Source organism: Delphinapterus leucas, chromosome 1, assembly GCF_059928025.1.
Source record: "Delphinapterus leucas isolate spDelLeu-1000000601 "Yukka" chromosome 1, BTC_Dleu_Yukka2, whole genome shotgun sequence".
NCBI classification, from domain to species: Eukaryota; Metazoa; Chordata; class Mammalia; order Artiodactyla; family Monodontidae; genus Delphinapterus; species Delphinapterus leucas.
Window position 1 is genome coordinate 87,071,514 of NC_143129.1, and position 25,250 is coordinate 87,096,763.

The 25,250-nt window shown below is 39.4% G+C and overlaps 1 protein-coding gene across 3 annotated transcripts in view; it reads right to left on the minus strand.

The window, feature by feature from the left end:
* Positions 1-25,250, minus strand: part of MAN1A2 (mannosidase alpha class 1A member 2) — a 209,700-nt gene that overhangs the window by 33,637 nt on the left and 150,813 nt on the right. The window contains exon 13 of one of the 3 annotated variants that reach the window (XR_016394219.1): positions 5,529-5,661. Coding sequence is in view for 2 of the 3 variants with exons in the window: in XM_022583954.3 (XP_022439662.1) it covers positions 16,597-16,729 (133 nt within the window). In the remaining variant the exon portion in view is untranslated. Of the gene's footprint in view, positions 1-4,923; positions 5,662-14,195; positions 16,730-25,250 lie in introns of those variants that run through there. The other 2 variants (XM_089917086.1, XM_022583954.3) reach the window with 2 other exon arrangements.

A 25,250-nucleotide genomic window follows, 5' to 3' on the forward strand; every position in this document is an offset into this window, starting at 1 on the left:
CGGAGCCCAGGCTCCGGAAGCGCAGGCCCAGCGGCCATGGCTCACGGGCGCAGCCGCTCCGCGGCACGTGGGATCCTCCCGGACCGGGGCACGAACCCGCGTCCCCTGAATCGGCAGGCGGACTGTCAACCACTGGGCCACCAGGGAAGCCCTGTTCTTACGTTTTAAGAAACTTTGCTGGCCTAGGAGCATAGGGGCAGGCTCTGGGTGAAGTCGGGGGTTCTCCTCTCCAAGCGGTCTCCCTTGGTTCCTCCACCAAGGGCGCAAGGCCTTGTGAGCTGAGTGTTCACAGCTTATCTAGGCCCTCAGCCTGAGCTGGGCTGACAGGGAGTATGGGTGGAGGAAGAAGGAAAGGACTGGAGTGAGCGACGAGTAACATCTGCCCTATAAATCATAGATGTTTGCCAAGTGGAAAAAACACCCAACCCTCAGAATGTTTCATTTTGTGCTTCTTGTTTCATGAAAGGGGTCAAATGTAACGTGCCATCTCCACTGGAGCCAGGTGTGAGTTGCTTCCCTCTGTCCTCCACAAATAGGGCTGTGTTTCCCAGTATTTGGTCTGAAGTGTGCTGGGCCCCGAATGCCGAAAGGCAATGGCACACACTGCATCACACACGGGTACCCTCTTCAAGAGAGTATCTTTGACGAGCCTGGAAGCTTCCAGCAGTGCCTAATGCTCTCCTCATTCCCGAGCTCTTCAGGGACTGCACCCCGGGCAGCACAGCTCCTGTAAGCCACAGCCCGAGCAGGGAGGAACCTCAGGGCCACACGGGCACCCCAATGAGACCCTGAGGGCGGAGGCTGGCCAGGCTTCTGAGATCTGTTAGGTGCAGATCCCCGTGGGCAGCCCAGTGCTCCAGCTAGACTCACCCAGGCCTGGCAACACCCCTGGGCCAGGATGGGGAAGAAGCGGCCCACCCAGCTCTGAAGGGAACTGCAGGATCCCTCTACCTTTTCCAGCAGGCTCTCAGGGAAGGTTGGCTTCATGCTTAAGCTAAAGTGGCCAACGCTGGGCCCGCAGGTGGACTCCATCAGCCCGTGTCAGAGGTGGTATGGCTAGCGGTTAGGAGTATATGCTCATTTCAGATGACCGTGGGGAAGCTACTTAGCCTCTCTGAGGCTCTGTTTCCTCATCTGAAAGTGGGAGTGATCATAGTACCTACCTCATGCTGTTAGGAGGATTATATAAGATGATGTTTGCAGTGCGATTAGCAGGGTGCCTGACATTTTAGAGGGGCTTGGGATACAAGGGCATTATTGTTCATCTGAATGAGGAGAGCCTGAATTATAGAGGGATTTATAGTCATCACAGGATGTACGGCAACCACCCTCTACCTATAAAAGCAGTGGAAGACTGGGAGTTGTTGGGCAAGGCTCGAGCCAGGTGGTCGGTCTGTGAGTGAAGTCCTGACTCCTTGGCCTGGGCTCCCATCCAGCAGGACAGCTGTTCAGGAAGCAAGGCTGGTCTGAGCCTCAGCTGGTCTGGCCTAGTGGGGCAATGTGAGACAAGCTATTTAAGCCTCCCAACCACCCTGTGAGAGGTATGTATTATCCCATTTTTCAGATGAGAAGATTGAGACCTAGACATGTTGGATTTGTGGCTCGTGGTCACCAAGTGAATATGCACCAGACCTGGGATTTGAATCCCTAGTGTTTGACTTTATAGAATATCTGTCTTTTCTGTTGTTGTTTCTTGCCAGCACTTAGAACTTCCAAATTTTAGGGAATCCCTTACTACATGATTCTCAATGGGCAGAAAGCTCCTTGCCCCCGCCAGCCAGAGTAGGCAATTGGACCCTTCTCCACTGTTCACCAAACACAAATTTCCAACCTCACATGAGGCTACAAAGCAAGGGGCCACTAAGAACAGGTCTGTGATAGTCCCACGATGGAGGTTGTGTCTGACAGTGGCCTCCTGCCCAGGGGTTTCTGTATCCTGGCTTCCTGAGTCCCTGGTTCCCACCCAGTCTCCAAGCCTGTGCCTCGAGCTTTCTGCAGCTTTGCCCTAATAGGAATTGCAAAATTCACATGTTCAAGAACAAATTTCTAATTTCACCCTTCCTAAATATTAATCATTCTCATTCTGTAAGTGGTAACTCCATCCTGCCGGGTGCTCAGGTCAGAAACTCGGCAGTCAACCTTGACCCCTCTCTCTTTCACATTCACCCCCACCCACGAACAGATCACGTCAGCTTTACCTTCAAATTATAGACCCGATCCTCATCCTCGCCACTGGTCTGAGTCACCACCATTCCTCACCTAGATTATTTCGGTAGCCTCTAAACTGTCCCCCAACAATCTGTTCTCCACACAGAAGCCAGAGGACCCTTTACAGGCACAGAGCTGATCACGTTGCACCTCGCTCAGTCTTCCAGGGGCTTCTATCTCACTCAGCGTAAAAGCCAAACTCTCTACAGCAGACACAAGGTCTCAGGTGACTGGGCCCCTGTCACGTCTTGGGTCCCCTCCCCTTCTACTCCCCCCAGCTCATGCAAACATGTCATGCAGCCCTGCCTGGAAGGACTGGTTGCTCTAAAGTGTAATCCCTTCTTCCCTCAGCATCTTAAATATGATCATATTGAAGATCATATTCCTTTTCCTAGAATGACTTTCCCTTGTGTGTTGCAACTGGACTCCTACCACGTCCAAAACACTTCTCATTCCCCAAAGTTCAGTCAAATGCTTCCTCTCTGAAAGCTCGAGTGAGGATGGTTTGGTTCCTCGGCACTCTTTCTTCACCACCAAGTAGCTCTGCCTGCTCCAAAATGTACAAACCCAGCCCTCAAACCTAGTCTTTGCTTAGGAAACTCACTTCCACTGCTTCACAGACGGGGAAGACTTGATCAGAGCTGGTTATCGGTAATCGTGTTGCTGTCACATCCTCCTGCCTCCCCACCACCAGCAGTTTCTCTTTTCTAAACTCCGGGAGCATTTGGTACACACCTTTACTGCAAAACATAATTTTTGGCTTGCCAATCTATCTTCTTCTAGCCCAGCAGATCCACAAGTTAGGTGTCAAAGTTGGCTCTGTATCCTCAGTGCCTTGCACGATTCTTGACACATAGATGTTCAACAAATGTTTAAAGAAAAAATAATTCCAAAAGGACTTAAGCAGAGTTGTATAAATAACTGCGAGCATTAGAATTTGACTTATAAAGTGTCATTAAATACACTATTTCACAACATATCGATTGTCTATGTGAGCTAAAATCATTCGTAGGGTTCGAATTAGAATTTTTCTAGGTCTATCTTCTGGTATGAGATGTTTTTCATCTTCTAATAAGTCTTACCTATTAGTTCAAAGCCTTTAAAGGAAGGGAGGTCATATTAGGAAAGAAATGGAAGTCTTTTTTAGGCAATATTTGTCTTCTGTTTGGCAAACGTTTCATCACTGACTTGGTTTCGGTGGGGCATGAGCCGAGGGGTGGGTGGAACCCTGTGCTGAGGCTGCTGTAGGTCCCAGCAATTTCTTAGTAACAGGCTTTTCCGAGCAGCCAAGAGCTGTGGCATCTGTCCGTTAATCAACGTCAGGGTGTTTTGAAAAACTTAAGCAAGAGGTTTCACTGCATCTCAAGCCTCCCAGGCTTCAAACAGCTGAAGATTAAAAAAAATTTTTTTTTTTGAGATTATCACCCTGTGGTGGCATACATTTCTGGCTACTTACTGCTGAACTGTTTCAAAATACTGTGCCCATGCTAATTTGTTTTGGAGTCATCCAAAGTTTGTTGTTTTTTTTTTTGTTTGTCTGTCTTTTTTTTGCGGTACGCGGGCCTCTCACTGTCGTGGCCTCTCTCGTTGCGGAGCACAGGCTCCGGACGCGCAGGCTCAGCGGCCATGGCTCATGGGCCCAGCCGCTCCACGGCATGTGGGATCTTCCTGGACCGGGGCACAAACCCGTGTCCCCTGCATCGGCAGGCAGACTCGCAACCACTGTGCCACCAGGGAAGCCCCATCCAAAGTTTTGATGAGTATTTTTGAAAGATATTTCCAGGGGACTCCCTTAACCTCTCCCTAAATAACATTCATTTTGTGTATTTCATGGGCTCCTTGATATTGGTGGATGACTGAAACTAGACTTTCAGAAGGAACAGCCACTCCTGGGATCTTGGTGGGTGCCCCTGTTGGCCCACCCTGGCTCATGGACAATGCGATCTCAGGGCCTGAAAAGGACTGCATGAGAGGGCTGTTTTATGGGTCTCAGTGAAATGGGTGTACTTTCTCAAGTTCAAGGCTAGTCTTCCTACCTGTGCTTTGGATCTCATATCCCTTCCTTCTTCAGGTATCTCTGCCTTATCAAATAGCTCCTTTCCCCCTTACCTTCAAACTCTACTTCCTTGTGAAATTCAATTCGAATGTCTGGTTCTTGAAGAATCTTTCTGGATTATCTTCTCCCCTCCCAAACCTACCCTAAGCTTGATGAGATGCTCCTCCTACTCGGCCCCTATGATATGGAGTGCATTCCTCTCTTAGAGCATTTGTCACAATATTAAGCAGGCCAATCCCTGTTGGGGATGGAGATTTTATTTTGATTTCTGTATACTTGAAGCTTACTAGAGCTTCTGGAAACAGCAGGTAAAAGTTCAATAAATGTGTGTGCTATATAATAACCATATTAATTATCTCATGAATCACATGCAAATTTTCTAGTCCAGGTTCCTCATTTTATAGAAAATACACGGAGGTCCAGAGAAGTTGAATAACTTGACTAAGGCCCTACAATCATTCAGAGGAAGACAATAGACTACAGTTTTGGACTCCTGACTAATCGAAGATCCCTGTTCCTCCCACTAGGCCTTTCTGATATTCTGTGCACCAGCTGCACTGTGTATTTCCCACATTTGCATAAAAAGGACACAATACATGACATATCCCTTTTCTAATGTTTAGACTTTTCTTAGTGTATAGGCTTTGATAAAGTTTTTGCTGCAAGAAAACTCCAAATCAAGAGAAATGGACCCTTAAATGGGGTAGCCTGATCTGGTGGAGAGTACTGAGGTCTGAGAAATGGGTGCTTATTTGACAGATATATAAGTCGTTAAGTGGGTTAAAAGATGACTACCATACTATGTCCTTAAACGTTGGACAAGCTAGTAGGGGATGTAAAGGCATGTTCACACATAAATGTAAGGTAACATGTGATAAATCGTAAGAAAGTTAAGAATAAGAACAATGGATGTACAAACGTGGAAGAAATCCCTCGAAGTTAAGGAAGTTAGGGAAGTCAGGGAAGGTTCTGTAAAAGTTTCATTGTGTGAGAACACAAAAAAATAAGTAGAATTTTGATAGAAGTGGATAAAGGCCTTTTAGGTGGGAAGAGCAAGGCTTTAAAGCTAAAATTTCTAGAGGAATTTACAAAGAATGTCAATAAAAATATCCATCCATCCATCTTCTACTTATTCCTGGAATGGCAAATGGCAGAGTGAGGAGCAAATCTCTTTCCCCAAAGGAATAACATAGACAAACTTTCTAGAAATTGAGCAAAGGCATACAACAAATCAAGAAGCATTTATTCAAGAAAAATTACTGACCTTTGGGTAAGAACAGTGTGTCTGCAGTATTTCAGCCTAGGGCTGCTCCCATGTCCTTCCAGCTCCATCAGCATGGCAGTTCTCCCAGGCAGGACAAGCTGGAGTGGAGCGAGGGCACAAAAATTCCATTCTCCTGGGCATTGTTAGAAATAGCAATCTCAGTGGCAAAAGAACTGGAAAGATCAATGCAGCTAGCCTGAGGTTTTGGTTCTGGTTGGGACCAGCAACAGTTGGCAGACTGGCCAGAAATTTAACAGGGAGATAGGTCCATGGAATGACACAAACATGGTGCACCTTGCCACATGTCCCTGGTGGTTTGGAAGGCTGCAAGCAAGAGCAAGGCAGAATATATATTCAGGGGAGACTAGAGAGAGCCCTAGCTATCTGTATACATTCTTGGCTGAATGTGAGGCCTTGGACCCAGGCAGTTATCACTAGTGAGGGCCCAATGTAAAGTAAAAGCTACATGAACTTGTAAGATGCACACAGTTTGAATGTGTTCCACAACCTGCACACAGATCCACTGGCAAAGGGTGGAAGCCCTTACTGGCTAAAGATATTTGAGCACAACTTCTGACAAATCACTGGCTGATCACTAAGCTATGCTGACGCAGGGCTTACTCCTAGGAAGACGTATTTTAAAATATAAATAAGATTTAAAACATACAACACTGAGCAGAGATATCAGTGGTCATACACCCCAGGAAAGGTGATCTCTATAGAATTAGACCAGGGAAATCACTAAACAAAAAAACAGAGAAATGGCAGTAGCAACAATCACCGCCTCCCTGGGTGGAGGAGATCAGATCAGAATCCAGAGTTGCTACAATATTACCTAAAATGTCCAGTTTTCAATTTAAAAAAATATAAGATATGCAAAGAAACAGGAGAGTGACCTATTTTCCGGGGGAAAAAAAGTAGCTAATAAATACTGTCTCTTGTCCATGACCTCCACCCACTAGATGCCAATAGCACCATCCCTCCTACCCCCCTCCCCAGGTCACGACAATCAAACATGTCTTCAGACATTGGGGGATGCAGGGCAAAAATATCCCTTTATTGAGAACCACTGCTCTAAAGCAACAGTAATCAACATAATATGGTATTGGCATAAGGAAAGACATAGATCAAGGAACAAAATTAAGAATCCAGAAATAAAACCTTACATTTATGATCAATTGATATTTTGCAAATGTGCCAAAGCAATTTGATAGGGAAAGGACAGCCTTTTCAACAAATATCAGTAGTACTGGGATAATTAGATACCTACATGCAAAAATGACTTTAGACATTTATCATACATGAGAAATTAATTCAAAATGAATCATACACCTAAATGTAAGAGCTAAAACTATAAAACTTTTAGAAGAAAACATAGGTCTAAAGTCTTTGTGACTCTGGATTAGGCAAAGAAAGGAAAATCCATAAAAGAAAATATTGTTAAATTACTTTATCAAAATCAGAGTATTTTGCATTCAAAATAGAGCATTAAAAAATATTGTAAGGGCTTCCCTGGTGGCGCAGCGGTTGAGAGTCCGCCTGCCGATGCAGGGGACACGGGTTCGTGCCCCAGTCCGGGAAGATCCCACATGCCGCGGAGCGGCTGGGCCCGTGAGCCGTGGCCGCTGAGCCTGCGCGTCCGGAGCCTGTGCGTCCGGAGCCTGTGCTCCGCAACGGGAGAGGCCACAACAGTGAGAGGCCCGCGTACCGCAAAAAAAAAAAAAATTGTAAGACGACAAACCCACAATCTTAGAGAAAATAAATACAGAATATATAAAGAACTCTTACAACTCAGTAAGACAGTCCACTTTTTTTTTAAATGGGCAAAATATTTGAATAGACATTTTACCAAAGACATATGCACAGCTAATAGCATAGACTCAACGTCATCAGTCATTAGGGAAATGCAGATGAAAGCCGTATTCAGATACAACTTCACACCCACTAGAATGGCTATAGAAAAGACAGTAACAAATGTTGGTGGGGATGTGGAGAAGCTGGTACTCTCACCCTTGTACATTGCTGGTGCGTATGTAAAATCAGTCATTTTGAAAGACAGTATGGAAATTTCTTTAAAAGTTACACATAACTTTGCCATATTATCCAGCATTTCCAACCCCTAGGTAGGTACATACACAAGATAAATGAAAACATATGTCAACACAAAGACTTGTATGAAAGGTTCATAACAGCATTGCTCACAATAGCCAAAAAGTGGAAACCAAAATGTCTATTAATTGATGAATGGATAAACAAAATATGTTATATCCATAGAAATGAAATATTTTCAGCAATAAAAAGGAACATACTCTTGATACTTGCTACAGCACAGATACAGCTTGAAAACCCTATGTTAGGTTAAAGAAGCCAGATGCAAAAGACGGTATACATAGGATGCCATTTGTATGAAATGTCCAGAAAAGGCAAATCTGTAAGACAAAAGGCAGATTAGTGGTTGCCAAGGGCTGGGACAGGAACAGAAACCATCTGCCAATGGGCATGCAGGATCTTTGTGGATTGTGGGAGGGTTGTGTAGCTCTATAAGCTTACTAAACATCACCGATATTCCCACTTACAATGGGAAAGTTTTATTTTATGTAAATCATACCTCAATAAAGTTAATTTTAAAAAGCAAATGGCAAGAAGTAATTCTCTTATATCCTTGCCAAAGAAAGATAATTGCTGTTAACTTTCGGTGTATTTATTTGTTGGTGTTGTGTATGTGTTTTAACAAAAAGTTAACTTCTACTGTGCAGTTTTTAAACTGATTAGTTCATATATATTAATATATTTGTATGTCACTAATAACAATAACAAAACTGGGGCTTCCCTTGTGGCGCAGTGGTTGAGAAACTGCCTGCTAATGCAGGGGACACGGGTTCGTGCCCTGGTCTGGGAGGATCCCACATGCCGCGGAGCAACTAGGTCCGTGAGCCGCAACTACTGAGCCTGCGCATCTGGAGCCTGTGCTCCACAACAAGAGAGGCCGCGATAGTGAGAGGCCCGCGCACCACGATGAAGAGTGGCCCCCGCTTGCCACAACCAGAGAAAGCTCTCGCACAGAAACGAAGACCCAACACAGCAAAACTAAATAAATTAATTAATAAACTCCTATCCCCAACATCTTCTAAAAAATAATAAAAAAAATTTTTTTAAATAACAAAACTGCATGAGACACTTCATGAAATCATGAATGATGAAATTGCAAAACCACTTTAGAGATCATCTAATGCCTTCACTTTATGCCCTTTTGTTTCAATTTCCTTACGTATAAAACAGGAGGTAGAACTATAGTTTTCTTGGTTCTTTACGGCCTTTCCCCTCTTTATTAATTCTTTTCTATTTCTTTTGGAATTTTTACTCCAATCTGCTGCTAATGAAAATAATTTAAAAACAGCAACTCTCTGCTGTTTGTGAGCTTATTTCAGTCCAGGTACATGGATTTTTTTTCTTATTTAGTTCTCCTAAAATATCGGTATTATCTTCCTTTTACAGACAAAAAATTAAGATTTTCTTCGGGTTAAGAAATTGAAATTTTCTTGAGGGAAGGAGAGAATGGAGAATTATTGCTTAATGGTTACAGAGATTGTTTGCAGTGATGAAAAAGTCTTGGAAATAGTGGTGATGGTTGCACAACATTGTTAATGTAATTAATGCCACTGGGTTGTACACAAATATGGTTAAAATAGCAAATTTTAAGTTATATTTTATCACAAAAAGAAATTGAAGAAATTTGTTAGGTCTACTAACAAGGTACAGTCTCTCACCATCTGAACCCACAGTCTTTTTTTTTTTTTTTTTACAGCCTGACTGAGATACAATTGTCATAACATGATGTAAATTGAAGGTGTATATGGTTTGATACATGTATGTATTGTACAATGATTACAATAAGCTTAGTTAACACATTCATCACCTCACATACATTTTTTGGAGTGAGAACATTTAATACCTACTCTCTTAGCAACTTTCTAGTATACGACAGTGTTAACTATAGCCATCATGCTGCACATCGCATCCCTAGAACTTGTTTATCTTACAAATGGAAGTTTGTACCCTTTGACCAACATCTCCCCATCTTCCCCACTCACCAGCCCCTGGCAATCACCAATCTACTGTTTCTATGAACCCATACTCTTAACATGATTGCTATTTGCATGTTGACAGTGTTTTGTAACCCAATAAATAATGACGAAAATTTCAGATAACTGGCAGACAGAGGCCCAGATTTTATCACATTACAGTCACTCAGAGATCTTACTCTTTTATCTGGTCCTGTTTTAGTTGCTTCTGAAAAGATAAGTCCATAATTAATTTTGATACATCTATAATTTAAATTTCCTAGTTTAAAATTTTGATCAAGTTAAAATCTACTGTGCCAGGAAGTAGACCTCAGTGATGTAAATTGGTTGTTATTTTGGGCTTTACTACGACCTCATGTGACGCTCCATGGGTACAGAGTTTTAAATATACTGTGCTTTACAGTATCAATAGATTAAGCCAGTATCTATAGTTTAGCTGATCCTATTCCTAAAGCCCCTTAGGCCTATTTTTGCTCAAGAATCACTTAAGAATTCTTAGGGTCAGGTCAGATTTTAATGTGACAGAATGAGATCCAGTGATTAAGGCAATTTAAAAAAAATATTTATTTACCTATTATTTATTTGGTTGCGCCGGGTCTTATTTGCGGCACTCAGGCTCCTTAGTTGCAGCATGTGAACTTTTTTTTTTTACATCTTTATTGGAGTATAATTGCTTTACAATGGTGTGTTAGTTTCTGCCTTATAACCAAGTGAATCAGTTATACATACACATATGTTCCCATATCTCTATGTGAACTCTTAATTGCGGCATGCACGTGGGATCTAGTTCCCTGACCAGGGATCGAACCTGGGTCCCCTGCATTGGGAGTACGGAGTCCTATCCACTGTGCTACCAGGGAAGTCCCAAGGCAATTTTTAAGCTTGATGGTCTCAGAGGTTGGATTAGACTAGGTCTTGGAGATAACAGGCACAGTCATACTATAAGATTGTCACACAGGCCTATAGTTTGTTTTCTTAAAATTAGATGGCATGAAAATTACCCTTTAAGTAATCTCTTCATCTTTCTATAACATCAAGGAAATGTGAAGATTAGCTGAACCAAAAGAAATACTCTCCGAACGTGGGAGACTGAAGATTACCAGTTACTGTAAATGCCAAAGTTGTTCTGAAAATAGGAAGATTGAACTGTATTGTCATCCTGGGTACAAATGAAAGCTAAACAGACTTTTCACTTAAAGAACATCTTTATTTAATCTTTAATATACAATATTACCTTTAATTTATAAAAATTACATATGGAGGACATAACTGGAAATCAGTTCAGGAGCGGCCAGTGGGTACCGATTTAGGAGGTTATACTTGCCCCTCTTATTAGTTTAGGGAAAAATTATACCACTGAATTTGAGACCAGTAAGACTGAGGAACGGCATTTCAACTTCCAAATCCAGTATTAAAATTGGGATGCTTTATTCAGTTAATCCAAACAAAAACTAATTTCTAAGTTTTCTAAAAAATAACTTTTCCCAAGAAGAGATGAGCTTATCTCCATGGAGTTTTCTGGTATGCAATTTGCAGAATTCTGTAGCATCCAAATTGTTTAAAATCCTCTGCACATTAACATGTATGTATGTGGGTGTGTTTGTGTACTCACACTTAACGTTCACACCGAGCTGAAGCCATCTGTATAGTATGCTGGACCTAGAAAGGTAGCTCATTTATAACATGTGCTCCCCTATCACTCTGAGTACAGGCTTCCCCTCCTCTAGAATTTCCAAATACAGTGAAATATTTGATAAACTTCTTCGTGAAAAAGCTGTTCTCAGGATGACTGGTGCATTGCAATGTACATACACACACACTAGCAATATGGTGTTGTGTAATTTCATGAGTTCTGCTGTGCTCAAAGTTTAAAATGGATTAGTTGTTAAACAGTTAAAAGGCTAAGGTTGAGGATGCTTTGATTTAAACATGATGCACACTGACATTCTGAAATAATGCTATTGACTTGAAAAGAATTTGAGGCAAGTGCAAGAAGAGGAAGGGGAACTCTTCTTTTGGATACATCTTTTCTCTGCACTCCTCAGATTTAGGCTGTTGTAGAGGTAATAAGGGCAGTACCTTTCTGCACTCTAAAAAATAGTGGTTGCCAAATGGCAACTGAGGCACATAACCCATTTCTCCTGTTGCTTAAAATTTTTCCAAGAGATTGGTTTCTTTAGCACAAAGGTCAGAAATTCTATCATATTCTTGTCATAGGACTCTACGAGTATTCAAGTGGAGGAATTTTTGCAGCTCCAGCAATCCAGAGTCGTTGGTCCAAAGGTCAATGAGCAGGCAGAACTTGGAGCAAATATACTATTTTGACACCACAGAGACCCTTCCTTTTACACAGAGACTCTGAAATTGTGGCATTAAATGACAAGGCAAGGATAAGGACTGATAGCATACCCCACGAACAAAAAAATGCCTCTTTCAAGATAGTTGTACCATATTGAAACCTGAACAGACTCCAGTAGAGTATAGCTGTTTTCAAGACAACAAAATATATAGCTTTAGGTTACACAAATACATACAATCATACATACACACATCTTTTTCTTGCTCTAAAAATGAACTATGTACTCAAAACACAGATAAAAGATGCAGGTCAAAGATTATAGGGTCTTATACAAATTTAAATTGGGAACAAGGGTTAACAACTACGATCCAGGGGCCAAATCTAGCCCTCCATGTTTTTGTAAATAAAGTTTTATTGGAACACAGCCACACCCCTTCCTTTATATATTGTCTATACTTGTTTTCACAGTTCAACAGCAGAACTGAGTAGTAAAGATAGAGAGTGCATGGCTCACAAAGCCTAAAATATTTATCATCTAGCCCTCTGGAGGAAGCTTGCTGATCCATTATAGATCACAAAGAGTGTGATCTGAATGAGCTGAAGGAACAAAAACTCATCTTCACCAATGTTCCTGAACCAAGTAAGTGCATTAAAATATCTCCAGATCATATCTGGTTCCTCAAATATTCTGCTTAGAATTTGTGCAGCCAAAAACACGTTAACAACCGTGTTTGTTAATTAGCAGACAGAGACAGTATTAAAAATCTCTGTGTACAACTGTATTTATGTATGTATCTACGTAAAGAGTGGATAAGATATGAACTAGCCAATTTGAGGGTAAGGAAACCTAAAGAAAAATAAGAACTCAAGATACCATTACTAGGAACTGTTATTAGCAACTCAGAAATATTTCAGTATACTTTTCTTTATATTTAACAGCATGGGACCATTACTAGGAACCATAGCAGAGCATGAACAATTCACAACTGCAAATTTTACCCATGAATAATGTGACAAAATTTTTGAATATAAAATAATCAGCATTTCTATAAAACATTAACTTTTAATTATGTAATTAAAGTGATAATAGCAAAATAAGAATGTTTTTATTTCTAAAGTAGATATTTTAGTTAAAGTTGCATCAGAAATCAAGTATTTCTTTGACATTTTCCAAGAGACTTTAGTTATTAACTACAATTATAGCTGTTAGTATTATATAGTAATACATTGTTTAAAATATATTATAAACCATTTCTTTCCTTATTTAATTTAAATGAAATACAAAATTAAGGATTTTGTAACATGAATCATACTGGAAAACACTTAAAATGATATGAACAACTCTTATACAGAAAATGCCACTGGAATCACAAAAAGTTCTAATACTTGAAAGTAGCTAGCACAACGCTTGGCACATATTAGGTACCCTGTGTTTATTCACTCACCCTCTCATTCACTCACTCATTCATTCAAAGAAATCCAGGCCTAAGGAGAAACTCCATGATGAGAATGGCGAGCACAACCTTTTAGCAACAAATTTGTAGTTTTGACAAAGACTTTGGCAATGGAGAATGGAGATGAGAAGTTAATGATCAAATTTTAAACTGCTTGGTTAAAATCTACCAAGTGAAGCCCTGGGTTGTCCTAGAGGACATCATAGAGAATCAGGGTCAATATTCCACAGAAGGAATATATTCCTTCAATATCCAGGTTTTGCTTTTACATATAAACATCTGCTCAAAGACAAGAATAAGTTGGTGTCAGAGAGACATAAAAGAGCACATCTGTGCAACCCACGAGAAAGTAAGAACCCTGTGACTGGGTACTTACTTTTCTGCACCAAGACTTCTTTTTGATTGGGACCACATTCTCTTGGTTTTAACAACTTTATACTGGTTTGAACCAAAAAGTATGATCTTAAAATTCTAAAAGAAAAATAAATATAGAAGGTAGAGGGGGTGTTCAGCATCTCTATTCTTTTTCCTTATATACCAAATGATCTATCTACTCTGCACATCTGTGCCAAAGGCACGAAGTAATGTGTCTGCTTTTGAGGAGGCACCTGGAAAGGAGCATTTCTGGGCTCTCTGCAGAAGGTCTTATAAATGTAATGAGTATTTAACCTGAGTAATAAGGCCTACAAAATGCAAAGGACTGTAAAGGACAGAACAAAGTAAAGTATGTTCTTGGAAACTAGCAGAATATGGGATACTATGGAATAAGGATGGATCTTGGAGAAAATAATTTTTTTAATCTATAACAAAAATAAAACATGACACTGGCAAGTCATATGTAGCTGACTTAAATTTAATTGCCTTTGGTATTCAGAGAAGAAAAAACAACAAAAAAAGGAAGCACACTCATAAGCGCTAGTCTTCTCACAAGGAAGGTAAGGAGATGATGAAGAAGACTCTTCCTTTGTCCCCCTCAAGCTTTTTGCTTGTACCAGAACTGGCCACGCCTGTACACTTCTCTGCCTTCTCCCGAGCTCCAGTCATCCGAGAAACACAAACAGAGCAATTGGGACGGGGCTTCCGTCTTTTCATTCCTTGAGAAGTTCTTGGGGAACCAAGAAGGCCCCTTTACTCAGCATTCTTCTAAACGAAGCAAGGGAGGGTTCACTGCCATCTCTACAGCTGTTCTGGGTCTTTTGCCAAGTCAAGTTTTTCATTCTTTTTAGTGACCCATAAGTGGGCTTCTGCTATTTTCAGGAGGAAAGCTAACATGTTTTGAGAACCAAATACTTTCCCCTTTCTCTTCTAAAGTTAGTCATCTACACTTTTCATTTAAAAATTTTAATTTTTCAACTAGTAAAAGGTATTATAGTCTCAAAATATGTACCAAAATTTAACTCTCCTAAAGATTTAAATAATGCAACTGGCTCTACATCCTTACTTTCTATGTATACTGAAAATCTTGAGATGGTTATCATTTATGGATCATTTGCTGAACTGTGAGGACTGCTTGACTATGTGTGATATAAGATGATCACCCTTAAAACATATTTAATTATATTAATTTATTAAATCTTTTTCCAATTTAAATCTACCACATGCTAATAAAAGAGTAAACAAAATAAGAAAATAAGCCTTCAGAACTCTAAGGTGGGCTTCCTGCACACTGTTCCATGAAATCTTCAAATTCAGAGTAAATACTAGACATAATACTACTCCCAACTATTACTGTCAATGGAAGCTGTCTGTATTAAAGGTAAGGAAGAAAAAGTGTCTTGCACTGCGACATAAATTCAAGGGACAGAAAATTTATTAAGTCAGATATTTATCTTACAGTTCTTGATAAAATTTAAGTTATTCCCCTCCCAATATAGAGAAATCATAATTTCTTTAAAAAGAAATATCATTGCAAAATCTATTGATGGTAAGAGAAAGCCCCTTAGATATATCCCATGTTTAGCATAATATAATTAATTATACCACATTTAATCACTAAAAATTATTTTGAAGCTATTCTGATTCTTTGAATTTCTGTAAATACGCTTGGAGAAAAAAAAGTTGAATTTATTTGTTACATAAAATATTTGTGAAAAGCTCCCTCATCTAATGGGATAATAAAGGATCCCCTGTCCCAAAAATAGTTAAGGAAGTTTCACTATGTTTTGTTTTTGATTTAGTAAGTTGTAAAAGTAATTGGCCTCATCAAGGTAAATTCAGAGCTGCATGGCAGTACGGTGAATTTTGCCAAGCTACATAAAGAGAGTTGTAAATCGAGGGATTCTACTAAGTTTATAATGAGGTTAAAGTAGATGAAGTTTACTTGGTAGATTTGCTGCTTTGGAAAAATAATCTCCTGCCAACAAAACCAAGGCTTTCTCTTAGGACAGGTTTCAAGGCAACAAACTGCAGCATTTTCCCCACTTTTTGTCATGCTACCAACACTAGACTGAACAACATGCACAAAATCCCAAACCCAGGCTCGTAAGTAGTGGTTATGATAAATAGCAGTTTCAATGATTCTATATGGAGACAAAGACTTGAAGAGTATTCTTTGTGAGATCATGCCTCCAGAGAAAACAAATTTAACCAAGGAATTTCAATGGAATAGATAGACTGAGATTTGAAATGGTTGCCAGTCTGGTCATCTAATACGAAACTTGAAAATTCGGACAGGGATAGGTATTCTGTTTCCTTTTTGAGTCTTCTTGCTGCTGATGCAGTTACACCGTTCTTTTGTTCTTATTTATTTTAATTCATTCCATTATTTAAAATGGAGAAAAAAGGGATAAACAATGTGTAAATATTTTGACTTGAGAGCTGCTCCACTCTGGGAGGAAACAAATATATAATTGGTTCCAAAGGCCATCTCCAACTCCTGCAAGGTGCTCCACATTCTTGGCTTATTCTCAGGAAATCTAGCCTCCAGATTCCAGGACTCTAAAAGCAATAAGCAGTAACAGGCATAATTTCTCACGTGACCATCTTGTTAAGAATCAAAGCACATCAGGTCTCTGTCCTACACACACCAGAATATGTTTTGGTCAGGTATAAAATGGAATTATTTCAAAGTTGAAACATCTACAAGTTGAAAAGTCTTGCAGGGAATAGTCACGTTTCACCCTGCCATGTTGACTTAAGAGGTCCAGGTTTTCAAAAGGCCCCTCTCCAGACTAATTTCTGTAGTGGTCCATGTAAACAAAACACAGGTGAGAATGGTCTTTCTGGAGCTGCTTTCATCGAACAGCAGGGTTTCTTGAAAGTGTGGTGTTGGCTAAATGTAACACAGGCAGAGGGTGAGCCTCTGTATTAAATACCCAGTGGTCTAAAGGTAAAAGGTCATCACTGGAGAACAGAAGATACAAGTATCTGAAAATAAAAGGGGAAAATGAGTTTCAATTAGAATTCAACAAGAAGATCAAGTGATCTCAGTTATAATGGCAGAGGACACCCATGGCCTATTTTGAGCAGGTTTGATGAAAAACACACCAGAAAATGAACCTCATCCATTCAAATGATTAGAAACACAAAATATTCCAGAAGAGTGCATAAGAAAATCCAGTAAGATGAACAACTAGACCTCTGAAATAAGGCAGTTAAAAAGCAAATCCCATATACCTGCCTGAAACACATAAAACAACAAACTGTAAAATGGCATAAAACAAACCAATTCAGAATTTTTTAGAGACCTTCTTTTAAAAATCAGATATAATATCAATCATATGTTTTGGCAGCTTGGAGACCTCATAGTATAATTAGAAATTAATTAATCTATATTTATTAATAAACACTGAAGGAACAAGTAAAGCACATTATTTGGACACAGCAAGGACTTTCACATACTCCTAATACATTAGTTTTTGCAGTTCTTAGAGCAGGTACCACAAATTTAAATAAAGGTTTCAGAAACATTATGGATTTACAGGAGGTTTAATAATTAGTCTCTCTTAATAGGTAATAGCGTTGTTTTTTCGGCTGCATTGGGTCTTTGTTGCTGTGCACGGGCTTTCTCTTTGTTGCAGTGTGTGGGCTTCTCATTGCAGTGGCTTCTCTTTTTGTGGAGCACGGGCTCTAGGTGTGCGGGCTTCAGTAGTTGCAGCACGCGTGCTCAGTAGTTGCAGTGCATGGGCTCTAGGGCATGCGGGCTCCAGTAGTTGCGGCTTGCGGGCTCTAGAGCGCAGGCTCAGTTGCTCTGTGGCATATGGGATCTCCCTGGGCCAGGGCCCGAACCCATGTCCCCCTCATTGGCAGGCAAATTCTTAACCACTGCGCCACCAGAGAAGTCCAATAGGTAATAGCATTGTTTATATGAAGGCATATGTTTACACCTTTCCATAAACACTGCAGGCCACAGTGGTAACTTAGAAATTAAAAATGATAGTTTAAAAAATGATTCTTACCACTATAGGTAAGAATATTATATACTATAATTGGGCAAATTCTAATCTGAATTCTATTAGGGGGTCATCAAAGTAAGCTTAAAGAAACAGCTATACAGAGTCAGGAAATCTGGGTTCTAACTCTTGATCTTAGCAATGGCTGGGCCTTACTAGGCTTTGGTGAAGAATCCCTTTACAATATTCTAGCTAAACTTACTTCAAAAATAGGCACATTAGTATCTTTTCTGCTTATTGTTATAGTTCTGGATGACAGAGTAAAAACACAGCACTGGGGTAAAGGAGGGTTGCTTATCAACTTTACAACTGATAAAGCTAGAATGGAGAGTGACAGTGCTTCTAATTTCACTTTGATCCTAGACCTTGAGATCTGCTTGACTGATTTATTCACCAGGTTACAGGCAGAGAAGGTAGAACTGAAAAAAGACTTGGATGGACATAGCAAGAGACTCTGCTGGGTCAGCTTACTGTATGGAGATCAGAAGCACAAGCTCTTTGTGTTCTGGGCACAAATATGTCCAGGAGAGCTATGTTCTGTGCAGTTCCATGTCTCTTGGTTAAATGTGGGCAAATGTATCAGGCTCATTCTAATCTTCTCACTACCTGGGAGAGGAGTAAGTGAAGGAATAGACAGAAAATGCAGTTTCCTGCAAAATGATTCCTTTCCATTGGGGATGCTATAGAAGTACCTCACATAAACACACAAGTTATAAAAATCAATAAGATAGTGATTGTGGAAGTTTTAGATAACAGAAAGTGGTATTATTATTTTTAAACAATCATTTAAAAAATAATCTTAATACTACTGTAGTGGGTTGAACAGTCCCCACGCCCCCCAATTCATGTCCATCTGGAGCCTCAGAATGTGTCTTTATTTGGAAATAGGGTCTTTGGGGATATAATTAGTCAAGGATCTCAAGAGGAAATCATCCTGGGTTTAGGATGGGCCCTAAATCCAACGACTTCTACCTTTACAAGAGAAAGGAGAGAGAGATTTGGACCCAGAGACATATAGGGACGAAAGTCATGTGAAGGCAGAGGCGAAGACTGAAGTTAAGCTCCCATCACCCAAGGAACACCTTCGGAAGAAAACGATTTCAGACTTCTGGCCTCCAGAGCTGTGAGAGAATAGAATTTCTGTAATGCCACCAAGTTTGTGGTAATTTGTTAATGGCAGCCCTAGGAAACTAATACAACTTCCATGTCTACTCTCCTTAGGACACCTCTGGACCTTAAGTAGGGGTTTGGAATAAGACTAACTACTTCTTGGAAAGTCAAATAATCCCTAGGGAGCAGAGGCTAGACTACAGATATACAGATATATTTAAAATTTATAACAAATGTTTAAAAGTACAGTAATATAGCTAAACAATTCATGTCAAGGACATGGTACACTACTACTGACTTAAATTTAAGATTTTTAACTTGGATTTTAAAAATAGAACAATTGGAGAAGTGTGATCTTTGCTGCAAAAGTTGAGGAAAGTCTAATCTAAATTAGCTATCAGACTACTAGATGTTTTTTCCTCTAATAAGGATTTTTTTTTTAGTGTTTTGTTTTGTTTTGTTTTGTTTTTGCGGTACACGGGCCTCTCACTGCTGTGGCCTCTCCCGCTGCGGAGCACAGGCTCCGGACGCGCAGGCTCAGCAGCCATGGCTCACAGGCCCAGCCTTTCTGCGTCATGTGGGATCTTCCCGGACCGGGGTACGAACCCGCGTCCCCTGCATTGGCAGGCGGACTCTCAACCACTGCGCCACTAGGGAAGCCCTAATAAGGATTTTTTAAAACTATAGTTCAAAGTTAGAGATAATAGATGACAAATGGCATTGACAGAGGCCTGTAAGTATATAAAAAGGTACTATTTAGTGCTTCAGTTTTACTGGATGTCTTGCTGACTTTTTAGGGCTATTTTTAAATGCTGCTCACATACATCTCTTTTATCTTTCTCTTATCTACAAAGACAAGACATTCAGAGGAGGTGATGGTGCCAGAAGTCATCTCAACATAAGTGTTGGCGGTAACCACCAAATAGGAAAGTTTTACAGAAAGAACAGTCAACAAAATCTGAGGAGAAACATTTAAGTATCTATGGAGAAATGGTAAGGCTAAAAGAACAAACTACCAAGCTAATATGTTCTTTATTTAATCCTTTATGTTTACCAAATGAGACTTGCCGACTTGTCTATTCTTTTTCACAACTAGCAGTGGCAGTGTCCAGGGTGCTACGGATAGATGTTACAATGCTAAAGGCTTGCATTAGGGACTACTACAAGTAACTCATAATAAAACCTCAGATTGCTTGAAAAATAATTTACTTAAACCTTCCATTTCATTTACACTCCTAATGTTTAAATGATGTCTTAGAATAGACTGGTTAGAAATCAAATTAAAGACACTCAGTGGAAATTATGTTCTAAAAGATGATACATTAAAATATACAATTATTAACCTCTCCAAAAGATCTGCCCCTCTCTGCCTTTCCCCACATCTTTTCTCAAATCTTAAAAGTTGTTTTTTGGTGGGAAAGGGTGGGGAAGAAAAAATATTGAAACAAATGTGGGTGTATTGTGGATTCAAATGCATTTTTTAAAAGATAAACGGAAGGAGGCAGAACATTTCTGGTATGCTTCAATGGTTTAGGCTTTGTCGTGAAACATAAGAGGGCTGGGGAAAATTCATCTTCCTCTGCCTTTAGGGGTCAAATAATTTAGGATGACTTTCCTATAGGATAGAGGATACCTCTACTATCAATACATAAACAGTTGGGGTTATCTCACATAACAAAAAGCCCAGAGGTAGATGGTAACAAAGGTTGGTTAATTCAGCGGTAAAACATTGTCAGATCTCTGGGTTTTTAAAGATTAATGAAAAAATATTAAATTTTTCCTGGTGCCAAAAGACCTTATCCCTTTTTCCCTATTCTTAGGTCACTGCCTTGAGTCCCTTTGATATGTATGTAAAATCTTTTTAAAAGTTTCGTAAACCTCTTGCCAGCTTTACAATCCAGGAATGTTTTTCTTAAAAGGCCTGGGAGCCATGACTTTGAAATATAAACATCAAGGAAGATAGCACCCCAATCTCTCTGTCATTGTGGGAGGTTAGCTTAGGTACCTTTCTCCAAGCTCTGATTACCCCTTTGTCATAAATACAGAAGTATTACTTTTCCACTGGATAAAGGCAATTAACACAGATGGCCACCCCAATCACCATGTGAATTTAGAAGGTACTATGTATAGCAAATGGTGTTGTCAAGAAAGTACCTCTGATCCCTAAACTAAGTGGGGGTTAATTCGAGTACAGTATCCCTGAGTCCTCTGTATTCCTAGTTCCTCCACATCCATGGATTCAACCAACCTCGGACTGCGTACTACTGTAGTACTGGATTGGCCAAAAAGGTTGTTCAGGTTTTTCCATAATATGGCTCTAGGAGCGCTTAGTTGTCTAACTTCATTCAAAAGAATTTTGTTAGATTGTATTGTGACAGCTGTCATATCAGCATGCATTTAAAAAAAAAACATCAAAATTGGTGAATATTGTGTAGCCATTTTTATATTGAAGACTGAAGAAAAAAGCAACATTTTCGGCATATGCTTTATCATTTCAAGAAAGGTAAAAACGCAACTGAAATGCAGAAAAAGATTTGTGCAGTGTATGGAGAAGGTGCTGTGACTGATCAAACATGTCAAAAACGGTTTGTGAAGTTTCATGTTGGAGATTTCTTGCTGGATGATGCTCCATGGTTGGGTAGACCCGTTGAAGTTGATAGCGATCAAATCGAGACATTAATTGAGATATAACAATCAACGTTATACCACGCAGAAGATAGCCAACATACTCAAAATAGCCAAATCAAGTGTTGAAAATCATTTACACCAGCTTTGTTATGTTAATCACTTTGACGTCTGGGTTCCACATAAGTTAAGCGAAAAAAAACTTCTTGACCACATTTCCACATTTGATTCTCTACTTAAACATCATGAAAATGTTCCGTTTTTAAAACAAATTGTGATGAGCAATGAAAAGTGGATAGTGTACAATAATGTGGAATGGAAGAGATCGTGGGACAAGCGAAATGAACCACCACCAACCACACCAAAGGCCAGCCTTCATCCAAAGAAGGTGATGTTGTGTATATGGTGGGATTGGAAGGGAGCTCTATTATGAGCTCCTTCCGGAAAACCAAACGATTAATTCCAACAAGTACTGCTCCCAATTAGACCAACTGAGAGCAGCACTTGATGAAAAGCATCCAGAATTAGTCAACAGAAAACGCATAATCTTCCATCATGATAACCCAAGACTGCATGTTTCTTTGATGACCAGGCAAAAACTGTTACAGCTTGGCTGGGAAGTTCTGATTCATCCGTCATATTCACCAGACATTGCACCTTCCAATGTCCATTTATTTTGGTCTTTACAAATTCTCTTAATGAAAAAATTTTCAATTCCCTGGAAGACTGTAAAAGGCACCTGGAACAGTTCTTTGCTCAAAAAGATAAAAAGTTTGGGGAAGATGGAATTATGAAGCTGCCTGAAAAATGGCACAAGGTAGTGGAACAAAAGAGTGAATACGTTGTTCAATAAAGTTCTTGGTGAAAATGAAAACTTTTATTTTTACTTAAAAACCGAAGGAACTTTTTGGCCAGCCCAATATTTACTATTGATAAATATCCACGTATAAGTGAACTCATGCAGTTCAAACCTGTGTCGCTCAAGAGTCAACTGTAGGGCTTCCCTAGTGGCACAGTGGTTAAGAATCCACCTGCCAATGCAGGGGACACGGGTTCGAGCCCTGGTCTGGGAAGATCCCACATGCTGCAGAACAACTAAGCCCATGTGCCACAACTACTGAGCCTGTTCTCTAGAGCCCGTGAGCCATAACTACCGAAGCCTATGCGCCTAGAGCCCATGCTCCACAACAAGCCACCACAATGAGTAGCCCACGCACTGCAGTGAAGAGTAGCCCCTGTTTGCCGCAACTAGAGAAAGCCCGCATGCAGCAACAAAGACCCAACACAGCCAAAAATAAATAAATAAATAATAAAGAAAGAAAGAAAAGAAAACAAAAAGGGTCAACTGTACTTTTACAGAAGAATAAATTATCATTTATCTTCAGAACATGTATGTAACTGATATATCTGCCTGGTTATATAGAAAGGTAAGATTTCTTTCTGTCTTTGCAATCTGCCTGTGATGGAAACTGTAGTCTGGTTTAATGCTTATTCAACAATAAAATGTTTTCTTTCTCTGCTACATTTGTAAAGGCAGGAGATTTTGTTTCTAATTTTTTCCCCAGTAATCAGAATCTCCATGATTTTCTTGACTTTCTCCTCAGAATTATAAGATGCTCCAAGCATTGTATCTCTACACAAAAAGTCCAAACTCCAGAAATTAAAGAGACATCTTCAGGTGTGGGTAAATTCTGACATTCTAATAGGTGTGTAGTGGTATTGCACTGTAGCTTTAATTTATGCTAATGATGTTGAGCACTTTTTCATGAGCTTATTTGTCATCCTTCCCTCTTCTCTGAAGATATAAGTGACGTGTCTGTTAACTCTTTTGCCTAGTTTTAAACTGGTTGTATATTATCTTATTCTTGAGTTTTGAGTATTATATAACCTAGACACAAGTCCTTTATCAGATATATACTTTGCAAAGATTCCAGTCTGTGACTTGACTTTTCATCATTTTACTTCATTTCCTTTCAAATGTTTCTCAAAGAGCTTATGTTTTTATATTTTTTAATGTTTATTTATTTTCTTATTAGTCATCAATTTTATACACATCAGTGTATACACGTCGATCCCAATCTCCCAATTCATCACACCACCCCCACCCCCCACCGCTTTCCCCCCTTGGTGTCCATACGTTTGTTCCAAAGAGCTTATGTTTTTAAATTTTAGACCAATTGATCAATTTGTTCTTTTATGGATTATGCTTGGTATAATATCTAAGAAATTTTTGCCTAGCCAAAGGTCACAAAGATTTTCTCCTATGTTTTCTATTAAAAGTTGTATATTTAGGTCTATAATCCATTTTGAGTTGATTTTTGTATATGCATACAGAAATCCAATTATTCTAGCACCTTTTGTTGAAAAGCCTATCTTTTCTCATTGCATTGCATTGCATTGCATCTCTTTGTACCTTTGTCAAAAATCAATTCCCCCCCATTTTTTTCATATATTTGGCTATCAATTATTATTATCTATTACACCAATACCACAGTGTTTTGATTATGATAGCTTTATAATGAGTCTTGAAATCACATAGTATTAGGCTTTCAACTTTGTTCTTTTTCAAACTTGTTTTGGTCATTCCAGGTTCTTAGCATTCTCATATGAAATTTAGAAAGAGCTTATTAATTTCTACCCAAAAAAGCCTCCAGGGATTTTGACCGGGATTGCGTAACTATAGAACAATTGAGGGAGAATTAACAATACTGAATTCTCAGAACCATAAATAAAGTGAGTCTCTCCATTTATTTAGGTCTTTAATTTCTCTCAGCAATGATTTTTAGTTTTCAGTGTACAGGTCTTTTATGTGTTTTGGCAAGATTTATCCCTAAATATTTCAATATTTATAAGCGGCAATTTTTTCAGTTTCAATTTCTGATTGTTCACCGCTAGTATATACAATTGACTCTAATATATTAATCTTCTATCTGTAACCCTGCTAAATTCACTTATTAGTTCTAGTAACTAATTTTTGAGAAACTCCATAGGATTTTCATAGAGAACAATTATCCTCTACAAAAAAAAAAAAAAGGTAGCTTACTTCTTTCTTTCTAATCTGGATGTCTTTTATTTCTTTTTCTTGTATGGCTGCACTGGAGAACCTCCAATACAAGGCTAAATAGAAGTGAAGCGAACAGGCATCCGTGTCTTGTTTCTGACCTTAGAGGAACTTAGGAGGATTTTAGTTTTTCAGTGTGATGCTAGATATATGTTCTTCATACATGCCCTTTTTCAGGTTAAGGAAGTTCCTTTCTGTTTTTTGTTTGCTAAGAGTTTTACCAGGAACGGATGTTGGATTTTGTCAAATGATTTTTCTGTCTATTGAGGTGATCATATGCTTTTTCTTTAACAGTTCACTGATTGATTTTTCCAATGTTAAATCAAGCCTCCATACATGGAATAAACCCATTTGGGTCATGATGTATTAACTAATATGCTGTAGATCTGATTTGAAAAAAACTTGTTTAGCTATTTTATAGTTATGTTCAGAGGGATATTAGTCTTGTTTCCAATGAGAACTCTGATGTCATTCTTATATTTGCTCCTTTTTGGCTAACTTGTGTTTTCCCTCTGGTTGCTTTTAAGATTTTTTTCTTTATCACTATCTCTGAGCAATTTGAGTACAATGTGCCTTGGGGGAAGTATTCTTCACGTTTCTTGTCCTTGATGTTTATTCAGCTTCTTGGATCTGTGAGTACGGTGTTTACATCAAGCTTGGAAAGAGTGTGGCCAATTTTCTTTTCATCCATATTTCTGTC